The 16959-nt window shown below is 39.0% G+C and overlaps 2 protein-coding genes across 6 annotated transcripts in view; one reads left to right on the top strand and one right to left on the bottom strand.

The window, feature by feature from the left end:
* LOC111594348 (tyrosine-protein phosphatase Lar) overlaps nt 1-16959 on the top strand; it is a 143840-nt gene that overhangs the window by 113583 nt on the left and 13298 nt on the right. For 3 of the 5 annotated variants that reach the window (XM_023307607.2, XM_023307604.2, XM_023307605.2), the window contains 8 exons: nt 6510-6746; nt 6820-6966; nt 7207-7482; nt 7764-7787; nt 12754-12854; nt 13643-13835; nt 15494-15644; nt 15710-15846. In XM_023307607.2, the coding sequence (XP_023163375.2) occupies nt 6510-6746; nt 6820-6966; nt 7207-7482; nt 7764-7787; nt 12754-12854; nt 13643-13835; nt 15494-15644; nt 15710-15846 (1266 nt within the window). Of the gene's footprint in view, nt 1-6509; nt 6747-6819; nt 6967-7206; nt 7492-7763; nt 7788-12753; nt 12855-13642; nt 13836-15493; nt 15645-15709; nt 15847-16959 lie in introns of all 5 variants that reach the window. The other 2 variants (XM_023307608.2, XM_023307606.2) reach the window with 1 other exon arrangement.
* On the bottom strand, nt 5035-6147 carry LOC111594354 (protein screw). The gene has a single exon (XM_023307614.2). It carries the CDS (start codon nt 6145-6147, stop codon nt 5035-5037), a length of 1113 nt encoding a protein of 370 aa, XP_023163382.2.

Raw genomic sequence — 16959 nt, 5'->3', positions numbered from 1 at the left:
GTGGCTGTGGGACTCGTCCAGGCGATAACTTTAGCCCCTTCCCCTGTCTCCCACCCTGTCCTTACTCTTGTGTATGTGTGTGTGCGTCTGGCTACGGAAGTTGCAAAATATGAAAATGACTGCGCAAGCGGAAGTGCAGTTGTGGCATGCCACATGTGTGCCATGTAGCCGTAGCTGAGCGAGGCGAAGGCGACGCAGCTGAAAGCGGGATTAGGGCGCAGCCAAACACAGTCTGGGGCACAGGTCCTCGTCGTTTGTATTGGCAGGCGGCATTGTCTCGCCACTGTTGTTAATGGCAACACGGCCACAAAAGACGCCAAACCAGTCGGAGTTTCCCTTCTACTGCCGCCTGTTCAGCACAGCTCTTCTGTGATTGACTTGGCTTAAATGGTCGTTACGGCCATTAAAAGCACCAGCAAATTGAGCGCCAGTTTCAGAATGATGCAAACTATTCGGGCATTGTCTGAGTGGTTACGAAGCAGCCTATACAGAGCCATTCAGAAGGGATTTCAACAGAATCTTCCAGTTCGATTAACAAGTCAAAGCATGCCAATTACGCGATTTGAATTTGTTTTTAGTGTGAATCAAATCGTAATTGACTATTCAAATTTGGCAGCAGACCTCATTATTTCACTAAAAGGAGTCACTAGAAGCTGACTTCTCTCACATAAATCCAGATGACGTCGCTTCCAAAGGCAGGACTTTAACCAACTACTCAGTTTTATGTGCAGTCAACACTCTGCATTTGATGTTGAGCAGTTGCTATTTCAGCCAATTTTGCAGAGCATTCGCAGCGTTAGCAATTTCTTTACTTTTACGATGCTTAAAAGAATTTTTAATTTTCATAAGAGTTATATACCATGTACACGCACACACAAACACTGGGGACAGTCAGGCGGTACTCTCAAGTGCTTCATAGCTTAATTTTTATTGCAGGCCCAAAACCCGTACCCACACTCACCTAGCTTTGTGTGTGTGGCTTATGTTAATGTTTTGCCAGCTTGCGAGCAATTTTAATGAAAGTTGCTTGCCATAAATTTTAATCACATTTCTTCTTTTTTGGGTGCAAAAGATTCCACCTGCAGAGCATATGCAAATGTCCAGAGCAAAAGAGAGAGCGAGAGTGGGAAGAGAGTGTGTGAAAGGTTGATGTGAGCACATCCACACACACACAAAAACGAGGAGCAATATTTAAAATGCAGTGGCATTTAATGGTTGTTTGAATGGTTCAGCGATTCCTAAACAACAACAGCAACAACAACAACGATAAAAGCAGCAATTGCGCGGCCCGGAAAGCGCAACAAGCGTAATAAATGTGCAGCCAAAAAGTATGCAATAAATTTCGAAACAATCAACTTTGATGCATGTAGGTGAACACGTACACTCACACTCACACTCATACTCGCACAAGCACAGACACAGACACAGACACATACAAATACTAAAACACAAAAAAAAAAGAAACATTTTGCACAGTGAGGCAAAATAAAAACGCGCTGCAATCATCAGCACAGCAACGGCAGCAGACGTCATCATTTTTAGTTCTTTCGCTTTTTATGATTATTTTTATTTGTATTTTATTTGTTACCTATTGTACGGTACACGAGTAGTAGAACAATTTTTGCAACATTTAGCACGGCTCGGCATTTCTACAATTTATACCCAGACACTTGCTAGGCAATGGGGGCTTGAAGGGAAGAGAAAGTGCACGGCGGGGGGAGCAAGGGCAACAAGAGTCATTAAAATGATTCACTCAACTGTATTTAGTGTGTGTGTGGGTGTGTGTGCCATGCCGCGTATTGTTGCATTTCCTTTCGCTGTGGTTCATTTTCCATTTCACCGTTTTTTTTTTGTTTTTGGCAACGGGGCAAGGCGTGTAGTACATTTTCATTAGTTGGCGAGCAACAAAACATTCAACAAACATTTATCTGGCCAAACAAAAGTGAAACATCTACAGCTATGAATACTTTATTTGCATTAGCCACAAACCAACATTTTTCATTCTTTACAGTTTATTAAAAAAACATATATGAAAAATAAAAAAGCAAATTGTTGACATTTAAAATCGTGAAAGTATTTGTCAATTTCAGCCCGAACTGAAAATTGAATTTATTTCACCTGTCCTCAAGCATTTAAAATGTTATATTTTATTAAAAAAAAAATTGAATACGATATTTTATTTAAAATAAGTTGTGCCTAAAATTAAATAGACTTAATTGTGAATTATAATTTAAATATAGATTATTGTGGATGATCAGATCGGCAACAAAGGCGTCCTTAGACAACTCTCCCATGTTCTTTGCAGTAATGGCCGAGCTGCCGATTTGCGGTAGGCAGCAACAATTTGCTCAAACGAGCTATCAGACATTGTGATAAATGAGCATAGGCTATATTTGTTGTACAAATAAAGCTACTCAATGTTATTATAGTAATAATTACGGTATGTAGTCCTCGGGATTTGTTATTGCTCCAGCTGACTTACTGGGTAAATGTATTCAGCCAGCGCTGTTCTCCCTATTTTGCCACTCACACACTTGTATACAACTGTCCTATCCAGCGCACTACCAATAGCCACACTTTGAATAATCCCTTTCTGTACTTTCACACTTCCACTCACGTTGATTTCACTTTTCGTATTGCAAGACAAAAATAAGAAACGGGCTCAGCATTTTCTGATGTTCAAATAAGCACGTTGGGCATTTGTCACTTGCACATAGCTGTAGTTAGTCTTTCTTAAAGGTAATTATTGAGATTATTTTAAATGTTTATTTAAAAAATTTAATTATGACAATTATGTTTTATTAAAACACATACAAATAAAAAAAAATAATAATATAAGTAATAACATAAATACAAATATAAAAAAATGTATACAAAATAAAATCAATCCGGGAGTTTCATGAAAGACCATGCGGCTTACAGAAGTTAATAAGCTGACCATCAAATATATTAACATTTATTTTATATGTACAAATACATTTATATGTATGAGTACATTTTGTATGGCTTTTATGAATACATGTATAAATGTTTGTTTATTATTTATATAAATAGTTTGTGTTTGCCTTGACATTTACCAATTTAAATATGTATAATGCTGAAGCACTTATCACGAATCATTCTTTTCGAAAATTGAACTTACGTTATCGATTCACTCTCCTTGTTTTGTACCCTGTAATAAAATTACAGATATAAATTACAGACGTAGACACCTTAGCCTCTGCAATGGACATGAGTGTATTACCCCTTCGGTCATTTCCGTTCAAAGCACCTTCACATAAAGAGTATGAAAAATAGTAATTAAAAAAAGAGAGTGCCATAAAATCTGGACGTACCAAGTGAAGTGCTGCAACAATTTTTATCGCATAAAAATGCGCTCTATAAATAATGAAACGATTAAAATCTGCGAATATTTCACACACAAATAAAATATTTGATATATATGTTGCTATGTGAAAATGTGGAAATGTGTTCAAATGAATTGTTTTCATATATCATGCATATTTCATGCGCATATTTCGCATAAATATCTCTCAAATTGACTCGCAAATAAATTCGTATTGAAAAATATCCGAAATTAAGACAGAAGATTAATTGGTGGACGTAGCCAACACGCAAATTGAAACACCAAATTAGATGAATATAATCAATAAAATCGTTTCAAAATTGCTTCATTATAAAGCAGCAAGCAGAACATTGTATTAAAATTGATATTTTCAATTCAAAAGCTGAGCATTTACCTTCTATATATTCATTAGAAACTGTTGAGCGGGAGTTTTATTCAATGTGTGTCGGAATTAGCTTGTTTGGCGTGCATATTTCATCTTGTTTATTGGTCATATAAATATAATGCGAGGGTCTGCCCGCTCTGAGTTTATGGCGCTTTATATGTGTCATTCACATTAGCTTAATATGCCGGAAAAGTGCGCTCGATATTTAATAGACCTCATGGCAGATTGCACTGTCATAACTTTTATGCGGCCTTTAAAATCATATACATATAAAAAATTGTGTTAATTTTCATGTGTTGCTGCCTGCTCCGCCCTACTCCTGCGTCCTTCACTCTCGTAAAAAGGTAAATTCTGGCCATTTTATGGCTACAATGAGTATCATGTGGGTTCGACCATTAAAGGAAGCGAAATGAAGGCCCACACTTTGACTTTCAAATTTATATGATAAATCTAAGATCTAAGCAGTACTTACATATGCCTTCCTTTGTGGCAATAAATCATTAAAGCTTTTGCCTACCTTCAAAATTTGCTTATATAATGTTACATATAGAAATTGTACTTAATGATGAGTTCAGGCGGATTTAATAGGATGTGTACTCTGAAAACATTCATCAATTTTATCGCCTGCAAAAATTCAACTTTGCTTATTTTCAGCAATTGTTGCTGTTTTATGTTTTATAGGCTAAATTTTCGGCTAGGAAAGTGTTTTGAAATATGCTCACCTTAAAAGTTTTTTATGCCAGCCTTTTCTCTTTTCATAAGTTGGCTATATAAATTTACTATTATTTTTCATCTAATGCCTTAGTATTTTGCTATGCCGCCATAGCATTGAAATGGGAATAATTTTGGAAAAATCTATGGAACATAAATATATATATATATTTTTAATCAGTGTCGACATTCGTAAGCTATAAAAGGCAGCAACTTAAAGTTTTATAAGCTTAAGCATGTACAGAACAGCATTTGAACCCACTAAAATTTAAGAAAACATATATCTAGATGTTTTGAAAACGTCTTAGAAGAATGAATTGAGAGGAAAAGCATTTAAAATTTCAAATACTAACCTTGTTTCATCATGTCTTTAGCTTTCAACATTTGCTTTGTTTCCAATCAGTTCCATTCCTTTATGCCACCACAGAACTGTTTTGATCCACGTTAAACATCAAATTTAAATATCTTACATTATTTTTATTCTCATTTCTTAAATGATATAATGTACAAAAATTGTAACTTAAACTTACTGACTTAATTACAATTTATTCTGTAGCTGCGCTCAAAATAACTTAAATCAATTTGAAACCTCTTAATGACATCCGCACTCCTTGGCCACCGTCTTTTGATACTTGGTCAAGTCTATAATATCTTCGTTGATGTATCGTAAGATGGTTATGGCGCCTAGTACAGTGGGCACACAGCAAGGCTTCGGCAGGTGGGGCTGCTTCAGGTGCATCAGAGTCTGGACAATGGCATGATTCGTGGCATTCATTTTGGTGCCCAGTGGAAAATTGCAGCCACCGCCGCAGAAGTACGCTTCGAACTTCTTGGGTGCAATGACCCAATTGTGCATTTGCAGCTCCTTGAAATCCACTGTGAAGTTTAGGCGCTCGCAAGACTGCGGCGGCTTGTAGAGATCGGACGGCGGAGGTGGCCGTGGTTGAGAGGCTTTACGCTTCTGCAGATCCCGCTTGAAGCGCAGCTTTTGCACCTTCACCAACAACTCAGGTCCATTAAAATAGCCCACAATGAAGGGCTGCAGATTTGAGTGGATATCCTGTGGAGCCACCAAGCCCGCGTGCAAAGCACTCAGCTGTGCTTCCTCCCCCAATGAGATGCGCAGTTCGTGTCGCTGTGGATTCCTGTTGAGCAGCCAGGTGCGCAGCGTGGGAGTCAGATTAAACTCCAGCCAGCCTTTGTAATGAGCCGTAGTGTTCACAGAGTTAAGAACATGGTAGACAGGAGTAGTGTCTGTGTCTTGCTGATGGCTGTGAATCCTTCTGTAAACAGAAATTGTCAGATTTCCGCGTCGCTCCTGTTCGCTGGGTTGCTTATAGATGCGCAGTGTGGCTTGCATCAGCATTAGATCAACTGGCACATCGTTCGTATTAAATGTAATGTGCATATCCAGCTGATCCGGTTCATCTTGCTGGGCACGGCTGGAGAAGGTCAGTATGCTGTTGCAGCTGGCCATCTCCTGACGGTCTTCTTGAGTGAGCAATATGTCATCGGTCAGCGAACGTTTGTGTCGCTGCTGCAGCACCTCCTGCGGCTCCTGTTCCTCGTTAATTTCATTGTACACTTCCAGCAAAAACTTTGAAGCCGAATTATGAAGCTCGGTTGGTTGGACCATACGCCTGGGTCTGTCCCCCAAGTCCAGCAGATCCAGCATCTCAAATTGTTCTGCAAGAGCAGGTTGCATAGCACTATCAACTGTCACGTAACTGGTGGTCAGAACGATTCCCCAACAGCTGCAGAGCAATAAGAGTGGCAGTAATCGAAGCATTTTCAAGTAGTTCTTCTTAAGTGGGCAATAAGTAACTGAGCTAGTGCCTAGTAAAGCTGCATGTTTTATACGCAATCAGGTAGCTGGGAATGTAGTGCGAGTTAGGTAGTGTATAACCAAACTTACCTCTAAGAAGGGGTTGGCAAAAAATCCTTTTGTGCTTAAGTAGTTTATGGCAATATAGTCCGCGTGAGATCTGCCTTCTCTTATAGGGTCATAAGCTGTAACGTAATCTAACCCATTTTCATATTTTCCTTTTTTTCTTTACTCTCTTTCAGGTGTATTGCAAATCAATAACAGCACCGAAGAGGATCAGGGCAAATACGAATGCGTGGCAGAGAACATAATTGGTACGGAGCACTCAAAGGCCAACAATTTGTATGTGAAGGTACGACGCGTCCCGCCCACTTTCTCCCGCCCACCAGAGCACATAAGCGAAGTGATGCTGGGCTCCAATCTAAATCTATCATGCGTAGCTGTCGGTTCACCCATGCCGCACGTCAAGTGGATGAAGGGTAATATTTAGTGCAAAAGAAAATAACGTGGCTAACTGTGCTAATCTCTCTCTTTCTATTATCATATATGCAGGTGCACAAGATCTGACACCGGAGAATGACATACCCATAGGTCGGAATGTTTTACAGTTAAATAATATACAAGAGAGCGCCAACTTCACCTGCATAGCTGCTTCCTCGCTGGGCCAGATCGATGCGGTATCCGTGGTTAAAGTGCAATGTAAGTGGCAGTTGAAAACTACAAAACTCTAAAATATACTGTAAGACAGCTTACGATTCAACATATGAAACGTTTTTCAACTTTTTAAGATGTTCAGAATTTTTGAGAATTTTTATTTTTAAAGTCGTAAAACAAATCGGGAATTTGAATTAAATCCTTCATACTGGACGATTTATAAAACACGGCTCAACACATCTCTTCATACTAACTGTCTTTATCTTTCTCTCTGTCTATGCTTAGCACTGCCAACGGCGCCTACGGATGTGCAAATCTCCGAAGTAACCGCAACTTCAGTGCGCCTGGAGTGGTCTTACAAGGGACCCGAAGACCTGCAGTATTATGTCATTCAGTATAAGCCGAAGAATGCGAATCAGGCCTTTAGTGAGATCAGCGGCATTATAACCATGTACTATGTGGTCCGAGCTCTGAGTCCCTATACGGAATACGAATTCTATGTGATAGCTGTTAACAACATTGGGCGTGGCCCGCCCTCGGCACCAGCGACTTGCACCACGGGTGAGACAAGTGAGTATTCCCTCCCCTGACATAACAAAAGATAAATTTACTAACTGTTTTTCTATATCTCCTTCTGTTTATTTTATACATTTTGATCAAACGCTGCCAGGATTTTTCAACAATTCTCAACAATTGGATTTTACTTAATTTTTTTTTTTTTTTGAGTTTATAGCTTTTGGGTTTTTTTGCGTGAATTTTTATGTAAACTGCAGTACTCACCCGTTTCCCATTATGTCTTTTCTCTTTTATATTTTCTACTCTTTTCGCTCTCCGCAATTCAGGCGATTTCTCATTTGGTGGCACAAGTAAGTATCCTTAGCATCTGCTTCCTCTTCCATGCCAACAAAATTTTACGGCAAAAACAATTTCAATAACAATTCTTGAGCGGCATTCATATGACATTAGCCTTCTATAACACTGAGCCCCTTGCTTCAACTGCACGCACCTACTTCAACTGAGTCTCTGCTTCTATCACTCGCCTCTTCCTTTCGCTTGAAATCAAAGGTAACTGCAATGTTTAAAAAAGAAAAACCGTTGCATACGCAACAGCTCAAGCACACACAAATGCTATCGCGCACACACACACGCACACGCACACTGTGCCGGCTGATGTATGCGTATGTGTGTGCATGTGCTAAGAGGCAGCTGGCTCACGTCGCCTAGCACCCGCTTCCCCACCCCTTCCTTCCCATCATTCTGAATGTGGTTGGCAACGCATAAACTTTGCATTGTTATGCGTACATATGAATGCGCATCAATGTCGTTTCTCTGCTTGCAAGTGGCTTGCATATGTATGTGTGTGCGCTCGTATCTATGCATGTGGCTGGGTGTGTATGGCGCGCTTTAGCTACGGCAATTGCGCGTAAGCAAGCGCTGCTTACGACTGCGTTCCGCTCGCTGCGCGCCGTCCACGTCTCTGCTCCTGCGCTTCTTCTAGCCTGTCTGCCATATTTTTTAGAGATTTTTGTTGTAGCTTGTCGTATAAAAGTTGAAAACTTTTATTGCCGCAATTATGCTTATCGCTTGCCCAATATCGTTTCGAAATATTATTTCGATGGCACCGTTTACAGCCAGACCACAGAAAAGGAATAGAAAATGCCGAAAAACTAGTACAATTTTTTGGAGATTCAACAGCAGGTCGCACGCATTGGATATTGACACGAGTCATTGAAGTTTAGGTAGCAGCTGAAAGGGTCGAATTTACGGCTTGCAAGTGCAACAATCGAGTGCCATAAACACCAGACAGCTTAAGCCATCAGATGGTACATACCTGAGTCGTAGCTGCATTACGCTGTGAACATTGAAGCTCAGGTGTTATATGTGTTATTTCTAGCATATACAACGTATACTTGTTAATTACTCCAATTAATTACTCAATTAATCCATGCACACTGTACACTCGAGATACGCATGCCAATGAACACTCTGCGGTTAAATGCTTTTGCTTAGCTCCATAATCCCTGGCTTGCAGCTGCGTCACTTAAACTCACATATTAACCACATTCTTTTCTGTTTGATGATGCGCGATCAAAACAAAATGTTTTACCGACTGCTGTCTATTGTTGTCTCCTAACAACTATAGAACCTCTGTAAATAATAATCCTTTGTTAGCGCCGCATTCAATGACTCATGCTCTTCAGTCTTTTCATCTGGATACAAATGAATCAACTCTGTGCGCATCCTGAGTGTGAATGAATTATATAAATGCCTGCAGCTGACCTGTTAATTTGTTAACTCACACATTTTCACTGGCTGTGCTTTGTTAATAACATTGTCGTGCACTTAACATCTAAACATTGTTTTGGCTGCTGCATTCATTTCATCACAGATCAATAAATGGTAAACGTCGTCTCATCTGCTCCCATGTAACGTAAAATTATGCAGTTTTGCCTTTGGCATTTCAAGTTTCCCCAAATCATTATCCACTTCCGCTTGGGCGAATTGTCATCTATTTCGGTTAATATTATATGGATTTAAATCAGTAATTTATGCTTTTCATTAATTCTCAGCTGAGGCTTCAGTGTAACAGAAACTTGACGCTTTTCACGCTAGCCGGAAAGCTGAAAGCTAAAAGCTGTTGCTGTCTCAATTTGCATCAATTATAAATATATATGCAGTAGCTGCTTAAGGACTTGTCCTCTCACTCTCTCTCTCACTCCCTAATCTTTTGATCGATTGTCTGCATTCAAGCTTTTGAAGTGGCTGCCTTGTATTGCAATTTGGCTATAATGTATACAACTAATATGGTCTAATACGTTTAAGTTTAATGCTCACACACACATGCACACAAAAGTGTGTTGGCAACTCTTTAACAGCTCCTTTCGTCATGTAATAGGTCATGGGGCCTGTTTCCGATGTCTTTGCATGGGTGACTGTGTGGGTGTGTGTGTATGGATATGTATATGTATATGTGTAGGTGGCTGCTAAGAATTTAGTGTTATGGGCTGTAAGCATAGAGCAGTAGGCGTGAGCAGGCATGCAAGGGATACATATTAATGGAGCGTATCCGTATGTAATGTATATGCTCTTAAATGCAGCTTACGTGACGCTCCCACACACAACGAGCAAAAGGAGCTGCCAGGATAGCCAAGGCAACTAGGAGGCCAGGCAGCCAGAAGGTAGTGGAGGCGAAGCTATTGCAATTTTTGAGTGCCCCATGTGCTGTGCATGCAAATCTTAGCCTAGACCCGGCAAATGGCAATGGCAGCTCGTTCTATCTACAGCACACACACACACCGATACACACAGCACACACACTTGTGTAACAGATGAGATGGCTGAGATATAAATTGTGGGTAAAACGCTGCAGTGGCACCCCATGTACAAGATATTGCAGTAAAATTGTGAGAATTGGAATTTATTGATTGGCCATTAACCAATTGAGGAGCACAAGAAAAGGAAACGTTGCAACACATATAACACACACACACACTCAGAGACAATAATATACACACGCACACTAAGGAACATGCAACAGCAATTGAGGCGAGCTCCACTTCCACTGCCGCTGCCCACTAATTAGTAGAACCTGTAGCTAGCTACTGTTCCCTCTACCTATCTCCAATACCAACCACAACTTCTGCTGCTATTTCAGTTCACCAATTTCACGCCTCGCAAATACATTTCCCACATGTACGAATGCGGTTTGGCTCTAATATACCCAATAAACAGTTGAAACAGTTCAAGTAGCCTTAACTAAAATCGATTCTAAAAATCAAAAAGCGTAATTAACGCATTATGTTTCAGCTAATAAAAATATCCTTTTAGTACACTAAACCTACTAATGAAATATGACAATACTATTGAAAGCCTATTTGGTCTGCTTTTAGCAGCACTGATTTGATGCACAGCCCCATTCAATTGAGACTGTCTTGGCAAAGTCTCTGCGCTCCATTTGAAATGGTCTAAAAATATGTATATTTTCTATCATGGTTCAAAGTTAAATAAAAGCGAATTCTTCTCTTTCTTCAGACTTCTACAAGTCCAACAATTATATCTTGTCTAAATCATACGTAAAGTGCCTGAAATATAGCTTACATTACATTTGCTCTTTAACATTCTTTGCAACTGTTACGCGTTACTGTTAATTGTGTGTGTGTAACATAATACTCTCGTGTATGTATTAAGCAAGAGTTTTCACGCCGTTGCTAACTTCTGTTCGACTTGTATTTCAACCAAATTAATTAAGCGCAGCAACCGGGTGCCCCATTAGGTATGCAACAAAATTGTTATGAAGCTGATCTTCAAATTTGCTCGCCCGATATTTATGTGGCCTTTGATGTTAACAAGTCACAATTAATAGCCAACTGATATTGATCATGAATTTTATAGTGTAAAATTTGGTAAACTAACTGATTTGTTGTATTAATTTTTGATTTTTTCTATTTACACGGCTTATTTCTATAAAAGCACAAAATCAACTATTTAATGCTTATATTATATTGAATGTGAGATAATTGCAGTCGAGCCCAAAAAAGTCTTCAACTTTTTGGGTTCGGAAAACAAAAGCCTTCGTGTAGAAAATATTTACATTTGCTAAACTTCAGTCAGATAAGATAAGATCGAAAAAAATGTGCTTTTAAATATTTCGAAATTACCAGGACTATTTGGAATTCCTTGTGGAAGTTTGACAGCGCTGGTCAATAAAAATCGTTTGCCACACGATGTGAGGATCTTATCAAGTTATTTAAGTATTAAGATGCAAAATGAATCCTTTATATAAGCTGTTTTCCTGCAAGGCTTAAGAACTATTCAATCGAGTTAATTTTATGCCTTTTTCCATTGAATGATAGTGATAAATGAAAAGGTAAAACTATAACAGAGCAACATGAATATTTATACCTTTTCTAATATTCCAGACAATACCCAATCATGCCGTGTGCATTTCTAGGGTATCGTTACCAAAAGCCTAGAGCAACTGTCTGGCATATAATATGGCTATAGACGATTGTTGGCATTTTAACTGATACTAGCGAATGTTGGGTATTGTATTTCTCACATAGAAAATCAGTTAATTTGTGTGTGTGTGTGTGTGTGTGTGTGTGTGTTGCTGTTGCCGTTGCGCGTGTTTTTGCAGCATTGCGCTGCACATTATAAATGCAAAATTCGCACTATAATGCGCCCGAGCTGTGCAAAAATATGTTTACAATGACGAGTCCTGCAGGCGGACATGCATTTAGCAAAAGTTCATTCCCGGCGATTGTGATGGATGATTGTTTGCATTGTAAAACATTTGTGTGGAGCGTTCAATAAACCTAGTTTTCCCTTTCTCTCTCTCTTTCTCTGTCGCTGTCCCTTGTTCTCTTCTCTTTTTATGCAGCAGCGGCTGCTGCCGCTGTCATGTTGCGGTCTATTTTCGACCTGGCTCTGCATTTGATTTCAAATCCGGTTTCAAATGCCAAAAATTTCATTTAACAGAAACGCATCAATCGGTTGGCTGTCTGTCGGCTCCGATTCTGGCATTTGTCTAGTTGTATTTAAAGCGCATTTCTAACTGATTAAAAACAGTTTGAAACTAAATTACTTTAGTTAACTTGCGCAGAATTCCGTGCAGTATCGCTTAACTTTGATAAAAAATAGTTAAGTATTCAGGAGACTGTCTTGGTAGTTATATTCCTTGAGGTTCTTTATCTGTCTCTTGTTCTATCTCATCGCCATTCTCTGATGAACTCTCTCGCTTTTGTTTTTAAATGTGTTAACATTGATAATAATCCCTTTTATCACACTCGCTCTCATACTCTCTGCTTTCTCTCTATCTTTGTCTCTTTTCAGAAATGGAAAGTGCGCCACGTAATGTGCAAGTGCGGCCGTTGAGCTCCTCAACGATGGTTATTACTTGGGAGCCCCCAGAGACGCCCAATGGACAAGTGACCGTAAGTACCTGGCATTGAGTACGCATATTAAACAAGAGAACGCAGGAACACAGGTTCCAGCTAAAGCTGCATGGCAGACCAAGCCAAGGGTCGCCACTTTGTCACGTCGAAAGGCCAGATACTGGGGCGGCAGGAAACGGCATGAAATGACGTTAGCCATGTTTGGCATTAAAACGCATAAGGAAGAGGAGACGGTGCAAGGGGAGCAGGACAAGCGGTTAAATGCAAATGTGCGAATGAAATCAAAGCCACATAGTTAGCCAGTTAGCCAGCAGTTGCCTTGTAGCTTGTAGCTTGCATGCCCCAAGCCAGATCCTTGCTGCTACCTCCTTGCCTGTCTGGCGGGCTGCACTTTGATCGAGTCAAGTGCTAGGCCGCAATTGTTGTGGTCGGTCTCCATTGCTTCTGCCGTTGTTGTGCATCGTGGCACGTCGTGCTGCAGCTGCAACACTGCTCGCCACAAGGCCAAAATTATAAAGTACGCAAATCTGAGACCACAAGCCATATTTCATTCGAGCCAGCAATTTATGGTTAGGCAAAAGATTTTAAGACATGCGACTTTTAATTGAGCTTCGCAAAGAAGATGTTTAAGCGTTCTGAGAGCTTATGCAGAATACAAATGCTTCTCATTAATAATACATCTAATTAAGTTTTATGTCTCTGTGAACGCATTTCATCAATTCTTCTTTGCGTACTCTGTGATCGGGTAACTTAAGTATAATCTTAGGATATTTATGTTGATATTCTTCTTTGTATCTCCCTCTCTTCCTTAACAACACTCTATATAGGGCTACAAGGTGTACTACACGACCAATTCGAATCAGCCGGAAGCCTCGTGGAACTCTCAAATGATTGACAATAGCGAATTGACAACCGTCTCGGAATTGACGCCTCATGCCATCTACACAGTTCGTGTGCAGGCATACACCTCAATGGGAGCCGGTCCTATGTCCACGCCCGTCCAGGTGAAGACACAGCAAGGTGAGTGCCAAATGCCTACAGTCTACAACCTACATGCACCAATATGGATGACCGTATTCAATTAAATGGACTGCTTAAATCAACCCGCACAGATTACAACAATTATTTAATTAGAATTCAAAATATCCAGCTTAGGGCAGATGATTAATAATTTCGATAACTACGTATTGACTTCAGCCTGTTTAACTAATTGTATTGAGTCCCTTGATTTGGACGTTAGCGGGTATTATGTGTTATAAATATGGAATGCATTTCAGTTCAAGTTAATTTAAGAGATATATATATACAAAGCCCGTTGAACTGCATTTACTCTATATCATTGGTCACATTTGTGTGTTATGAATAGCTGCAAAATTAATTAAGCTAATACCCCAGTGGGTCAGGCAGTAAATAAAATATAATAAAACAAAGGTATTTGTTATTTTTAAACTGTTATCAGCCTTTGTCATTGAGTCTGGATTATTTTGAATAAGATGCTGCTTTAACCATAAATAACTTACACAATCTGAGAACTCTGAAAGAGTAGAAAGTGCTTTCTTTTAACACAATTCCAAGTTTATTCCGGATCAAATCCATTTATAACAATTACTTGTGCGTGTGTGTGTGTGGGCGTGTGTGTGTCTCGCATCCTGGTGTGCAGCAAATATTCATTAAATTTGACTGCTGAACCAATTGCATTTGCCATACTTTGATATGCAACTTTGTGGCTTCCGAGGTCTTCGCCAGGCAGGCAGAGGGCGATGGCAAAACTCCTTCGTAAGCTTGGGGGCGTGACAGTGTATAGTGTGACTTTGAATTTGTTGCATTTGTAGTTGTGTTGCCTAATGCGCTTAACTTCGTTTTGGGGCAACCTCTCTGACCGTAAGTCCTTTGTACGGCTCCTAGTGAGGGAGCAGAAAATTGAAGCAAAGTACGTTCATTCATATATCACATATTGGAAACTAAGATAAATTGAAAACTTGAAGTTTCTTATAACATAGTTATATCAGATTACTTGGCATTTAATCGATAATATGGCGCACAGTTGATTTTCACACCAAATTTGATTTTTAGAATCAGTTTGTATAATTCCAAATAGTTTTCATTTGAGTTGGGAATTCCTGCAAAACTCTAGAGTCAACCCATCTTCATCCAGGTGGAATCGTTATTGAGTTAATGGTAGATTGAATGAACACTCACACAGCTTACGCATCAATCTCATATTTACAGGGTCACATTGTCGAGAGACACACAAAAATATATTGTTTTATTAGGTCCATGTAAATATGCTAAAAACGGGGACAGGTCTTCGTTTTTGGCAATAGCCAAACACGTTTGCATTTCAATATTTGGTTTGGTTGTAGCAAATAATTCAATCAATTTTGTAGGCTTGAACGGCGCTATGTATTCATGTGGCTGGCCAACTGGTTTGCATGTCTCTCGAGTGTATCTGAATCATAATATCTGAATGGGCGCATATTTCTCGCATATACATATATAAATAAATGCCGCATTGATTTGTTTGTGTATTTTATTTAATTTCCGTAATTTCCGTTTCATTATTACGAAGCGAACCAAAACCGTAACCGAAAACCGAAAACCAAATATGTGCCTACGTGAATGCGAAACACACATACAAATTGCCATGTCTATATGTATCTGTATGTATCTCTGTACAGGTGTGCCATCACAACCGAGCAATTTCCGGGCAACTGATATCGGCGAGACCGCAGTCACATTGCAGTGGTCCAAGCCAACTCATTCCAGCGAGAACATTGTGCACTACGAGCTCTACTGGAATGACACATATGCCAATCAGGATCATCACAAGTGAGTTACACGCATAAATATATTTATAAAGCTATCAGATATGTATAATCGAGTGCTCTTTGCAGGCGCATCTCGAACTCTGAGTCTTACACGCTTGATGGTTTGTATCCCGATACCCTCTACTATATTTGGCTGGCAGCACGTTCACAGCGCGGCGAAGGCGCAACGACCCCTCCCATTCCCGTTCGCACCAAGCAATATGGTAAGTGACTGAGACTCTTTGATCCTAAGTTAGATAAACGGATATCCGCTAAAGAAACAGAAGCGAAACTCTACTAAGTTGTAGTATGAGTTTCTCTAGCTTAAGTACAAATGCAAAACAAATTATAAAATTCTATACATAAATTTCGTTCCATATAACTATAAATCTATAATATATATATATATATATATATATACATATAACTACTTATATGTCATATTCAACGCCTATAAATGTAGTTTACTATTCAGTTTAAATAACTGTTTATTGATAAAGAGTGTGTGTGAGTGTGTGTATGATGATTTCCATTGTGTGATATGGCATTCTCAAGGACGCAGGTAAAATAGAAGTGTATGGATACGTGTGTTTGTGTGTGTGTATGAGGTGTGACATGACTTGCACTTTTTATCTTAATAAGATAACTACTCATAATATGTTTTGTATGATATGTGATTGTTTCTAGTTGACTGCAAGTTTATATCATATTTACATATGCTTATAGTTCAGTTTATATACATACCTTATACTTTATACATATACATATATATACACTAGACTACTCCTAACTACATTTACTCCAAGCTATCCTAGTTTAGTTAATACATATAACATACATACAACAGGTTAGTTAGGTATACAAACACATATATATATATAAGCCCATGTCTATTCTACTATTGAGTTGGCAAAGTCAGGGCTTATAATAATTACTTATGCTTCATCAATAGATCAAGGAGAGACATTGCGACAGATGCAAGATTTTCATTCAAGAAACTATTCACTTGTTCCTATTTTTATTTTTATTCTAATACAATCTTTTCGAAGCATTACGCAGTCGATATTTATTTTCTTCTTTCTATAATTTCTATAATTTGTTGTCTATTAAACACAAATTGCTTCTCTGTTATTATAAATAATTTCATAATTTCATAATTTCATTTATCTATGCAGACCTAAACTATTTTCTATTTACTCTCTATTGATGAAACGTAAGATCAAAAACAAAAACCTCACACGTTAGCCAACACTGTAAAGAACACCACATCACAAACTTCAGTACAGAAAAAACCAGTACAAAAAACCACTCAAAAAATTCAATTCTAAAATTATTTT

Source organism: Drosophila hydei, unplaced genomic scaffold (assembly GCF_003285905.1).
Source record: "Drosophila hydei strain 15085-1641.00,03,60 unplaced genomic scaffold, DhydRS2 tig00000149-arrow-pilon, whole genome shotgun sequence".
Taxonomy (NCBI): domain Eukaryota; kingdom Metazoa; phylum Arthropoda; class Insecta; order Diptera; family Drosophilidae; genus Drosophila; species Drosophila hydei.
Note: the sequence above shows the minus strand (reverse complement) of the source record. Positions and strands in the feature narration are given on the sequence as shown.